Below are 13,432 nucleotides of genomic sequence, written 5' to 3'. Positions count from 1 at the left end.
AATACGCCACTGCCCGTGGTATTATTTTAGAAACTGGGGGACGCCGTATATATTTTTTGGAGGTAGAGGAAAGTCGTTCCCGCGTTCCCCCTCACTTTTACCTCTGCCACTAAACAATTAAACGAAATATGTATGTTTAACTTCCGTAAGATAACCTAAAAAGCAATTTTATCAGATTGAAACTTCATAAATTATACAATGCCACACAGGATACATTAACACATTCTTTCCTTCACGGAAATTCACATTCCTTACGATTACATTCCATTTTTAACAATATTTTCAATTATAAATTAGTCTAAATACGAACTCGAACAGTAGTAATCATTTTTGAGAAATAAATCTACATCATACTTAAATCCATAATATTTTCGTAATATTATTTTGTACCAATAGAGCAGATACAAATGCTAGTTTTTGATAAATATCTCTGCTGTCTTTCAGTTTAAAATCAAATAATATTCTGTCATTTAAATTCCTTGATATATAACATACGTAAAATATATTGTAGTGATTTCGAAGTAGTCAAGGGTGCTGGATGTCGAGTGCTGTTTCCATGGCAAGGTTTTTATTCACTGCATAACTAAAACTTATTGGTAAAAATAGAAGAAATAAATTTACGATGTTGTTTCAATAACAGGAAATAAACCGTTCCTTGCTATCCTTATTCAGTACAAATACATTTACTGATAACTTCCCTTTCTCTAACTGTGAAATCCTATCTGAACACGATATACATATAAATGACTTCGATCCTTTTCCTGAACCTTTAGTTCGGTATTTTGTCTCAACAAGTTGTGCCAAGTTAATTCGAGCACAAAAATTAGAATACATATGATCAAACCCACGCCAATTATATAGAATGGTGCTTGAAGATGATGCAAAGTAATTGATACCGCTCTATCATCAGTTTGACCAATTATTCTTTCAACATAATCTTTATTTATGGACTGATCAATCCATCTATACACAAAACCTGCCTCCATTAGTTGTGTAATGATAAAGTTAATCCTCGGGAGATAAGGTGATTGTTTCGTAAGCACAAAGGATCCTTGAAATGATCCTATATTTTCCCTGGCTATATGTACTAGCGTTTCTCCTTTATTGGTTATGTAATGAGGTTGTTCATGTATTAAAGCATTGTAAAACTCGAGGACTATTGAATCTCTCTTGTGCGCTACATTCCATATACATTGAACTAGTTTTGAGCAGGGAACACTTCTTTCAATTAGTTTCTTAAAGGTTTTGGAGTCATATGCTGTGAAAAAATGTAATAATTGAGGCAATCCTGTGATTTTTAATCCAGAATTTGCTATATCCTCAATGGAATTTATGTCCTCTTCATATTGAGGAGACATCATAAAACCCATGAATGATCCTTGATATAAAGTATTCATAATTAGTATTCCAAGGAGAGAAATTATTAGAATTGTCTTCAGAATCCTACTTGATGGAACCAGAGGCACACCCCCTTGCAGAAATAACGAAAGTAAGTACATGAAAGGATTACATATATGTTGCACTGACATGTTTTTTCTTGAAATAATCCACCGTGCAAACAATTCACATAAGAAAATATACGTCTCCATCCAAAATACAAGCAACCACAATTCTCTTTTGAAAGGAAGAATCACACACATCCATTGTGGTAATTTACGAGCTTTTGGACACAAGAACCCCAGTGTTCCAAATGAAAATGGTGTAGTAATATCAAAATTATTATACCTTTCTTGAAGCACTACCATTTGGATAGAGCTAATATCTGATATTTCTGTGAACAATTCCCCTAGCATTCCAGTCCATGTTCCATTCGTCAACCTTTCATTGTATCCTCGTGGTTGATATTTGGCGACAATCACTGATGTGAAATTCATACTTGAAGCTATAGCTTCTATTGCTTTACCACCAGAACCATAATATTGCACTGTACCATATTTAGTCTTGTTTATCCAAACATATGGTAAGTAGTTATATACACTGATTCTCACCTCATGACTATGAAGATTCTTAGTTAAATCGGAAATTATCTTCTCAGCACTGACTTTGGAATAAAGCATATTATCTTGTCTCAGCGTGTTAATAACATTAGTAATTAACTTCTGCTTGAAGGGATTGTATGAAACAACTAAAATATATTTGTCCCAAATTGAAATATTCTTTGTTTCCATAGATGAACTCTGGAGAACAACTTGGACAGATAATATTTTTTCCTCCCAAAAAACCTTAAATATATATTTAAGGTCATCTAAACTTGGGTCTTGGTTAACAAATACAACATAAATATTTGCTCTCCTGTTCCAATAAAATATTCCCTTTGCTTTTGAAATCACATCATGAATATTATTATAGTCATGTATCAGAAGGAGAAAATGTGACATTTTCAAATATTTAATGTCTTTGAAGGGAAGAGGTGGCGATCCTTTCATATCTTGTATTGATATAGGTATTTCACATGTACGGAATAAATTTAGTAAATAAATGTTCATCAAATTTACATCTTCAAGGCTGTGCATTATTGATAATCTTGTATTGTGTCCATAATCACAGCAAACATACCTCAAAATCGGAGTTATATCTGTGATATTGAATGTATCTAATTTGATACATTCACCAAAATATTTTGTAGAATATAATAATACAAGAATTGCAAGGGAATATGTAGCGTCATTCATAGTGTTCATTTGTTTTCTCGTAAACGATATCCAATAATCAGTTTAATCTATAAGGAAAAGAACAAAGAATGTTAGCAAGATTGAATTATTATTGTTATATGAATGTAATGAGTCATTCTTGTTTATTTAGTAATTAGATATTTCTAAGGATAACACAGAACCAGATATATTAACTATCATTGTATATATTTAATTTAAATATAAATTAAATACACATTAAAATAAAATACTCAATTCCTATAAAGCTACATACATTTGATGGTTTCAATACTATCAGTATTTTCATCAAACACACAGTACTTCTCAATTTAATGAACACACTAATAAAGTGACGAAAATGTCAAAACTATTGTGTTGACAGTGTGCATATCTAGTTCTTTTATAATTGTATAAAACCATATTCCCAGTAAAGATGTGTTTTAATTAAAATCATTGTATTGTGTTAATAAAACTCGGCACTGGATGATACCTTGCTCCTAGCAAACACTAAAGATCACTATTTTACCAAGACTTTAAGATCATGTTTCATATTCCGAACTCTTAGAAATGTTAAGATGATCAAAGCAAATCAAACGTATGGGAAATATACGTGCGCGTGTAGAATGGTATCTGAGAAAGATACTTCTATGAAGACCAAAATATATTTTCGAGTATCATATCAATTAGGGTCTTAGGAAATTGTATAAGGACGAATCTTAGAGGTTTCGTATGACGCATGATACGATCCTGCGACCATGGATAAACCTATTTCTTAACATACAGAGGCCGTTTATGTGCCAACAAAATATTATAAAGGTAAACAAGAAAGTTCTGTCACTTTTTGTAGAGGTCTGTGTTAGATTAACTCTCACACTGAAACTTGAATGCGAATGGAGATAAGGCGAAGATCAGTTGTTGGTGTGGATGTGTTCAACATACTACCTGGTTGTGCCAGTTCAGTTACACCGTGAACTTGCCTAAAGACAGAGTGAACATGAGATCTTCACAGAGCGTCATAAGGGCGTGTATGCTGTACGAGTTCAAACTGAAGTCAAACGCTTCTTCAACTGGGCGAAGATATGACAGGCCTTTGGTGAGGGCGTCGCGACTATGCGGACACTGCGGCGGTGGTTTAACAAGTTAAAAACCTTCACGAAACATTCGAAGACGCACCACCTGCCGGAAGAACAACACATATACAAAATGAAGACCTTCAGGCAGCAATTAAGATGAACAGTGGCCATACATGTGAGGTACTGGGACTACAATTCAATGTGAGTGGAGAAACCATTCGGCAGCACCTCCGTCAACTTGGGAAACACTACAAGTTGGGTCGATGGGTCCCACATGATTTGACTCCGGGTCAGAAGGCAACACGAGCAGCCACCAATGTTTCTTTGCTGTCTCGTTTGAGGAAGGAGTCATTCCTGGACAGGATGTCAACATATGATGAGAAGTAGGTTCTATACGAAGCCCCACTGCGCCGTCATGATTGGTTAGCATCTCATGAACCGGTTTCAAAACAGCCGAAACCAGCACTGCACCAGAAGAAGGTCCTCCTGGGAATTCGGTGGACTGTTCGCGGCATAGTGTATCGTTAACTATACCCAAAGTTATACATTTAAAAAAAAGTAACACTACTTCAGATTATTACATAGTTCAAACCTACATGACGAGCAAAAAGTTACAATGTCATATTATTTTCCAGGGTTACCAACTAAGGCCACTGCAATATCACGGCTTCAGTTGACGTCAAAATTTTATAGACTTAGACAACAGTAATAATACAAGACAGATGTGTCAATGCACTTTGGAAGTGTGGTATATTATGACCATGAAATGACGTGTTACTAACAAGTAGGAACAAATTTATAATTGGTTGGAAATAATTTCTTCTTCAAAATGTTTTATTTCGTGAAAGTGCTCAGATATCTATCACATTCAATCATACCATGGTTTTCATTAAAAATAAAAATCATAATGCCGTTTATAGTAACTTGAAATCTTACCCTCTTTCTAGAGATATAATACAAATTAATAACTAACTAACTAACTCTATGGCCTGGTTCCGAGGTTCAATGCCGCGTTCACAAAAGCTCTCCATTGACTTCTACCCTTAGCTAACTGGATACAGTTTCTACCTCGTATTCCTATTCCTGCGGGATCCATCTTATTATTGTCCTCCCATCTGCGCCTAGGTCTTCCTAAGGTTGTGTTCCGATTGGTCTTCCAGTTAAAATTTTGAAAGCGTTTCTATTTTCTTCCATTCTGGCTACATGACTTACCCACCTGAGCCTCCTAGAATTGATGACCCTAATAATGTTTGGTGAATGGTATAAATTATGTAGTTCCTCGTTATAAAGTCTCCGCCATTCCCCATTCTCGTTAATCTTGGGTTCGGAATATTCGTCTCAGGATCTTGTCAAATACTTTCCGTCTACATTCTTCCCTCAAAGTAAGTGATCATGTTTCGGAACAACACAGAACAAGAGGCATGATTATCGTTTTATATATTTTAAGCTTCATATTCCTCAACAGAATTCATGACAACAAAACATTTTGAATTGAATAATAACACGAATTCCCTACTTTCAATCGACATTTAATATCTTCCTGAATATGGTTTTGCTGGGTTAATATTGACTCTAGATATTTGAAAATATTCACTTTGTCGAAAGTATTTTTTAAATATTTTAGCCCATCCATATTACCGGACGAACTTCCATGTGTTTAGATTTTAAACATTAATAAAGTTTGTAACATTGCTTAGAATTTCGAAAATGCAAGAATTTGTGTAATTACAATCAGTAATTATTTGACGGGGTGGCACGCAGGAATTTTCAACTGGAGCTGCGTATTTGCTCCCGAAATAAATCACCGATCATGATAAATAATGGCTATTAGTATTTAGGCAGCACTGCTTTGATCAGCCTATTAAAATTCCCCATGGGAAATTTCATCTCAAACCATCACTAATTACAATCCCTAAAAACTACAGCTGTGATGTTATATATGCAGACAAAAGCAACATTTTTCTACAAAAAATCCCACAAGTGTAAGCCATTTTAAGCAGAGTTGCAATCTCTACTCATATTTTAAATATCTCCGGAACGTGTTGAGATATCAAATTGTTGTAAACAGTATTATGATACGTTCAAGGACTGTCTTGAAATAAAATCTTTTGAAGATATTACAATTTTCAATCACTTGTAACTTTGTTCTTATCAGTTAGAAATACACCATATCATGGTTATACTATTCCACACTAAGATATTTCCGACGTGCATTGGCATATGATGGGTTAGTAATAGTATTAATCTGGTGGTACGAACGAACAAACAGGAATTTGTTCTCTGGACTCGTGATAGTTTTAGAAGGTTCCATATCTCTATCAGCCTTTGTTTGTACGGCATGACAGATGTAACTTTTTGCATGGAACGCATTGTATATTGTACGGTCTCATAAAAGTAACTTTTTGCATGGAACATATTGTAATATTGTACGGTATAACTTTTTCTTCATGGAATGCATTGTATATTTTACAGTATCAGAAGTGTAACGTTTTTCATGGTACGCATTGTATAACTTGAAACTACCTAACATAAACCTAAGGTACAGAAATAACAAATGACAGAAAATGATGCTATACTGACCGCAACAGCTCGTGGAGACCGGACTCCACATCAATCATAGAACCGTTTTGCTTCACATGTGAAATATCGTAATATTTCGGTACGATTCGTGGAGCTGCCTTCCGAACAAAGACTTGAGACAACGTTAAACATCAGAAATGTACCAAAAATGTGGCGAAATTTTGATGACATAATGGACAAGCGAAAGAAAGAGCACTTAAAGAAATGTAACACGAACGGTAAGAATTTTTCTAGTTAAACGGTAATAACAATACAGGTAAGTCAGAATGATGTATCAGATTTTAGAAATTAATTTTGTGAAACCTAATAGACATTTGTGAGACATGAACTTAGAAATGTTAAGTTTCAAAGTTTATTTTCCACGCAGTGTTTCCACATTCTACCGCTAAAAATCAACAGTGAGCATGAAATTAAATACTGGTATTGGCCAAAACATACTACAAAAGGTTTGGCATGAGATAGACTATCGGTTTTATGGGTGCCGTGTCACGCGAGCTCAGAAACAACACTTGCGATATGTTTGATGAAAACTTTGACAGTTTACTTTTCTTAATACATGTCTCACAATAACGTGTGTTTATTAGGGTTTCACAGAATAACTTTCTGAAATCGGGTCCATCTTTTCCACTTGCCCTGTATAAACCAATGAAAACAACATTAAAACGAAACTTAGCGCCAATCCGACAACACTGTACCTTCGGGAGATGTTAGAGAGACGACACTGACAAAATTTCATGGATGAGGGTTGACGACGGGAACCACCCTCTCGTTCTATTTGACGATGAAATCGGTGGACCTAGATCAAGCTTCACGACTCTTTGCGATCACTATAGCCGTTCTGGTAATTTGAATTATTGACTTGGAACATAATTATTGGCCATGCTGCAATACTCACGAAAATGTCCACAGACTTTAGGCTAAAATACAATCACACGTACAATAAGATAAGAAACAATTCTGTTTTTAACACATATTAGTAGATGTAGCTATCGTACCAAGTAACCAGTACCTTTCTGCGACAGAATTCTGGTCATTTAAAATGCTGGTTATAGAAATCGACGGACTGGAAGACTAGCGACAGAAGTATCGACAGCCTGTGACACAATATTTATCGCTCGAATCACAATAGTTGTAAAAAAATAAAAGAATTATGCGTAAATATTTCACTGTCTGATATGTTAATAGAAAAGGCTTTTCTTGTTTATTACTTTAGTTTAGCTGTAAGATTAAGATTTGATTTTTTTGAGTGGGAGGGCTGTTACATTATTACATATTTTGTAGTCATTTCATTTATTAGCTGCAGTACAGTAAGTGAAAAATTTATATATATAAGAAACACGCAAAATTTTTACTGACAGCTCAAGGTATTACGAAATGCCTGATTTTCATGTTACAACAAATCAAAATATAAGAATTTTCTTCTGTTTTCAACTAAATTAATATCTAGTGTCGTTATTTTTGTTTAGCTGTCAAATCTGTTTTGGAGAGAAGTGATAAGCTACTTTTTATAGCCATAGTTTTCTAACTTATTTTTAAAAAATATATTTAAAATATAGAGTTGTGCTGAAAGGTCAATATACAACAAAGTATTTTTTTCTGTGTATTTAAGTTGCTGTATTTTTGCATATCGTGAAACTAATATTTATTAAAAATGTATGCAGGTTTAAACTTCATAACGAGTAACTGCACAATTTATACCGTTTACAAAAACGGGTCATGAAGTCTAGGATGCTCAGGTGGGTAGGAATTGTGGTCAAAAAGAAAGAAAGCAGAAATGCTTTCAAACTTTTAACTGAAAATAAAATCGGGAAACGACCATTACGAATACCTAGGCGCAGATGGGAGGACAATGTTAAGATGGCCCTTGCAGAAATTGGAATACAAAGTAGAAACTAGATATAGATGGCCAAGGACAATGAAGAGCTTTTGCCAACATAGCCGGGTTCCATAGGCTCCGGGTTCCTCCGGGTTCCATAGGCCATATAGTTAGTTAGCTTGTATGCATTCACAACAGCTCAACAGTACCTAGGTTAACAAATAAAACACAGTTCTGACCAGAGCAGAATGAAATATATTAAAAACTATACTTACAACACATTTGTTTTATTTGTTAGCAACTAGCTTAAATCTTGTGCTAGGATTAGCAACTTCAACGTAAGGTCATAATAACTTGTGAAGGACAATATCGCTTGTTGACCTCTCCACTGCTGTATGATGTAGTCGAATGGTTTGAGGGGTTAGGTTAACAATCATAAGTAGACCTCACTGAGCGTTCAAATTCGTCTGAAGAGCACTTTCTCCCTCAAAGTTTTTTGTTCTTGTTTCTGCCGTGTTGGAGTGGATAGAATATTGGAAAATGTTACATGATAAAACCATGAAAACCAGTGTGACAGTTTGGGTTGAATCTTGGGAAAAACAAAAGAATAGCTAGAGCATGTTTCTTTGGTACACGTAATTCCGATTTGATTCTCTGAGAGAACTTTGAAATTTGAACCCATTTAGGTTATTCATAATATACTTTATGTAGGCGAATGTCTCATACTCGGTACTGGAAAGGTACGATAAACTTCAAGGAACAGAAAAAGAAACGGCGTTTCTTAATTCTGTTACTCATTTCAGATGTCTTCATTTTACATATTTTTCATAATCTTTATCTGCTTTTATTATTGAATTTTTACCCTTACATGGAGTAACTGTTGAGTACTTTTGCCTCATTTTCTACTAATGTTAACTTCTGCTCATAATTTGTTTCATTCTCTAGTAATGTAACACTTCTATTCATAAGTTGTTAAAGTTTCTAGTAATGTAACGCTTCTGTTCATAAATTGTTTCGTTTTCTAATAATGTAGCACTTCTGTTCATAATTTGTTTAATTTTCAAGTAATATTACAATTCTGTTCATAATTTGTTTCATTTCCTAGTAATGTTACGCTTCTCTTCATAATATGTTTCATTCTCTAGTAACGTTACTTTTTCTGTTCATACTTTGTTTTATTTTCTAGTAATGTTACACTTCTGTTCAAAACTTGTTTCATTTTCTACTAACGTTAAGCTCCTGTTCATAATTCGTTTCAGTTTCTAGTAATGCTACCCTTCTGTTCATGATTTGTTTCGTTTTCTAGTAATGTTACATTTTCTGTTCATAATTCGTTTCATTTTCTAGTAATGCTATGCTTCTGTTCATAATTTGTTTCATTTTCTAGTAATGTTTTCTTCTGTTCATAAATATGTTGTAAATGCTGTAATGAAATTAGGTCACTATGAGGCATTGTGCCTATTTATAGATTCTCCCTGCTTACAATCTTCATTTATTGAACCATTCTGTATTTGGAACTAAAATAAAAACACAAGACATATTTTAAAACTTTCTGAACCTTGCTAAGATAGTTTCCTTTCCTTTCCTAGTTTCTACCTGTTTCCTGGAAACAATCTCAGCATAACTCGTTACTTCCTATTTTTCAATTCTTATAACCTTGTGTTGAAGTGGACAAACGTGTGAACAACACTGATGATAGAAGAAAAGAACATTGAACAAATCTATTGGACAGGCAACGCCAGACACATTTTTCCCCGTTGGAAAATCAAAATGGCAGCACGAGGTAAATTCTAGAGGAAGGGCCTTTATCACAGACATGAGGCCAACCGTAGCCTCTTACCGCTTGTATGACAGAAGTGTCATGACAGGAATACAGCTCCATTCGGAAAGAATGAGCTCTTTTATGATCTAGTGAAAGCTAGAAATCGACGTCCGTGCTAAAGGTCAGGATTCGAGTCCGTGTAAATTGGACAATGGAAACACGTGAAGCTATAGACACTGTTGGAGGATTATGTTTCACACCTTATCATCATATCTAGGACTCTATAACTGCATCTGGCTGAGGTATAGTAAATACTTTCCTTTATTTTACTTTCTTACTTGCGTGTTGAATTTTTTCCATTATCGAATTAGCGTGTCTCATTTATTTTTATTTCCAACTTCATTTATATAATTACAGTATTAATTCGATCCTAAATTAAATTCTCATGCACTGCTGAACATCATCGCTACATTCTCTTAGGGGGTTTCCCTCTCAAATTCAGCACTGTAGAATGGTGGAATTAAGTATTTTATGAAGGATTTGATCTATTCATGTATTAAGCGCAAATATTGGACCAACTGATACATTTCTTATTCTCAATTAATTCGAATCACGTTATGTCTGTTTATAGGCTATAGCGATAACAAATATTACGTCATTGTAAATTATGTAGTTCTTATCTTTGAAAGCTAAATTCTTATATATATATATATATATATATATATATATATATATATATATATATATATATATATATATATATATATATATATATATATATAGTCTTGTATACAGTCAATAAATTCATGGACAGGACACAATGTGGCGCTAGTAGTATACTACTGCTGGTAAGTGATATCCTGGAGGAAGCAGTGGAAGTTCATCTCTCGACCCAACAAGAGGGAGGTCTGTGCATAATGTGTAAACAGATGTACTGTTTCTGTTGTGAAAGAAGTTGATTGCACCGGGGCGGACTTGGAGAATGTTGTTGCAGTTTGAGCAACGGGCAAACATCAAGTACTGCCGAAAACTAGGCTAATCCGCTGCAGGAACGTTGCAGATGATCACGCAAGAGTAGAGTAACAACGCTATGGAACACAGTGCAGTGTTTATGTGGCACCAATGTTTTACGAAAGACAGAAACAGTTTAGAGGATTATGAACCAGTACGTCGGCGTCCGAACAGAACGCAAGATCGAAGAGGTTGCAATGGTTGTGCGCTCTAACCGTTCCCAGTCGGAAGATGGCCTCGCTGCAGCAATACGGATAAGCCATTTTACGTGTCACAACATTCTGATAGATGGCTTGAACATGTCGCATGTCATCCAGCACCGTGTCCCTCGCGTACTGACACAAGATCAATGATCAGAAGTGCTGACACTGGTGGAAAATCCCTGAATCGGATAATAACAAGAGATCAAACATGGTGTTTTCTCAACGATCCACAACTAACGAGACAAATCCCAGGTTCACATACATTGTGCGTATAAGTTATAAACGCGTCTCCAACATTAGCATTCCACTTTGGAAACTGTGTTATTTTGCTGAAGATTCCTCTCAACTCTTCAGGATTGTTTGGAGCAGCAACTAGATTACTACGTGGGATTATCCCGGCAACTTTTCCCCCAGTGCTAAACCTCGAAGTGCGTCAATGGTGTGAGAAAAGCACTTATAGTGAAATCTCAATTATAATTTTCTATATGTAAATCAAAGTGATAAAGTGCTACAATATAATGAAAAGTAAAGTGCGATGGCGATAATGGAAATAATTATATATTCCATATATAGTGTTAAGTGTTGTGATCATTTGTCTTCAATATTTTTCTCTTTAATAGTATTCTAATAAATAAGTATAGTGTCATTTAACCCAGGGTGTTTTCTTTGTATGTGTGAATGATATTTGTGTGCGTTATGGTCTGGATGACCGTCTGATCGTCCATGATGTTTTCGAGACGAGACATCCGAACCTCTCAGCGCCTAATGCTCATCTCGTCATTGAGACCGAAGAGCAATTTGGGAACAATTTGGTAATCCCTTCTTCAAGAGGTCCTTCATCGTCCTACCCAGGTAAGTCCAGGCCTTCATCAAATATCCATTGGCAGGACCACGGAGGACAGAACCACGAACAGTGACCCAATACCCAAGAATCGGTTACAAATAAATGGCAGCCCGAACAGCGATCCGATACCTGGTCGGTTACAACTAAATATCCGCCCGAACAGAGACGACGAATCGATTACAATTTTGTATAAATTACTGTAATTATGCCAGATTAAAAACCACAGGTTATCAACACATAAACTGTGTATAAAGTTTCTCTGTATGTATTTATGAAGGAAAACAAAGACAAATCACAGCGGCATGTGAATACAACGCACCAATAATCTTTTGAGCTGTAAGATGTTGAATGAATTCTGTAACAATATAATGCATTGATTTATCATTTCTAATAATAAGTGTTTGTTGAATAATGTGCTGTCACGTGCTAATGGACCGAATTGATCTATGGCCAAGGGCTGTAATTGCTTTGATGTTTTCATATCAGGATATGATTTCATTGAAGACAAAATTCTGTTTGACATATTGTATTGTAAGTGAATGTCTTGTGTTTCGAAGTATTTGACTTGTGCTCCAAAAATTTGCACAGTGATAATATTTTGTTTAAAATTAGTTTACTTTTGTCTATGTGAGAGACTATTTTGCAAAGTACTACTTCGATGTTCATAGTACTAGGTTCCATTTCCAGTAAAGATATTTAATTCTCAGGTATTCTCGATAGTAACTCAATCAGATAGGTACCTAATTCTGTACTGCTATTAGTGTTTTACACGAAAGTCTTTTTGAGGGATAACATATATACCAATCGACATCTCATTAAGCTGAAAAAATATAGTTGAATGTAATTCGTGATGTGAAATGTTTGAGAAAATAGATTTGTGGCAAACTTAAAAATTGATACTGTACAGTAAATTCACTGACCTTACATTTACAGGTCGTTCATTAACAATTTTTCTTAACCCTTGGAGGGCCAAGGTATTTAGTACCCGCCAAGTGTCAAGCGGGTTAAAAATTGGCTCCCCAAAGTATTTTTCCTGTGATGTTTGTTTGGTCGTGAGAATTTATGAAGTCATAATTTTAATCACTTTGGTAGTCAATTTCTTCTTTTAATTTCTCAACATAATCCTCATCAGATGAAGAATCATGTGAAACAAATTCAGATTCTATTCCTTGTTCAGTCAGGGCTGCAAAGTTCATGCTGGAGCTTTAGCTAATGTTGCACGACGATACTCAGTGCCACAGGCAAGTTCAATGTTTGCCAATGTAATATTACATTATTCTTCTCAGAATTAATTATGTTACGAAGCAGTAGTGATTACCCAAAAAGAAAAAGAATGCGTATTGCAGTAACTTAAATTATTTCCGCGGAATGCGAAGTGGGATACCTTTTGGATCCCAATCAAAAAATTGTATTTTTTAAATGAAAAATAACACTTTCTATACTAATATTATTTTATTACTATATTATTCTTTTATTTAAAGTCAGCGATAAG

At 34.9% G+C, this 13,432-nt stretch overlaps 1 protein-coding gene across 1 annotated transcript; it reads right to left on the bottom strand.

Annotated features, from left to right (window-relative positions):
• Positions 1-704: 704 nt before the first annotated feature.
• Positions 705-2,057, bottom strand: LOC145671743 (glutamate receptor ionotropic, delta-2-like). The gene has a single exon (XM_081740947.1). The coding sequence runs from the start codon at positions 2,055-2,057 to the stop codon at positions 705-707; it is 1,353 nt and encodes a 450-aa protein (XP_081597073.1).
• Positions 2,058-13,432: the final 11,375 nt, after the last annotated feature.

This window comes from Thermobia domestica, chromosome 15 (assembly GCF_964235325.1).
Source record: "Thermobia domestica chromosome 15, izTheDome1.hap1.1, whole genome shotgun sequence".
Lineage (NCBI taxonomy): Eukaryota > Metazoa > Arthropoda > Insecta > Zygentoma > Lepismatidae > Thermobia > Thermobia domestica.
This window is presented reverse-complemented; position numbering and strand designations above follow the sequence as displayed.

Excerpts from the sequence above, each read along its gene's own strand:
- LOC145671743 (XM_081740947.1), bottom strand. The coding sequence starts at position 2,057 with ATGCTTTATTCCAAAGTCAGTGCTGAGAAGATAATTTCCGATTTAACT.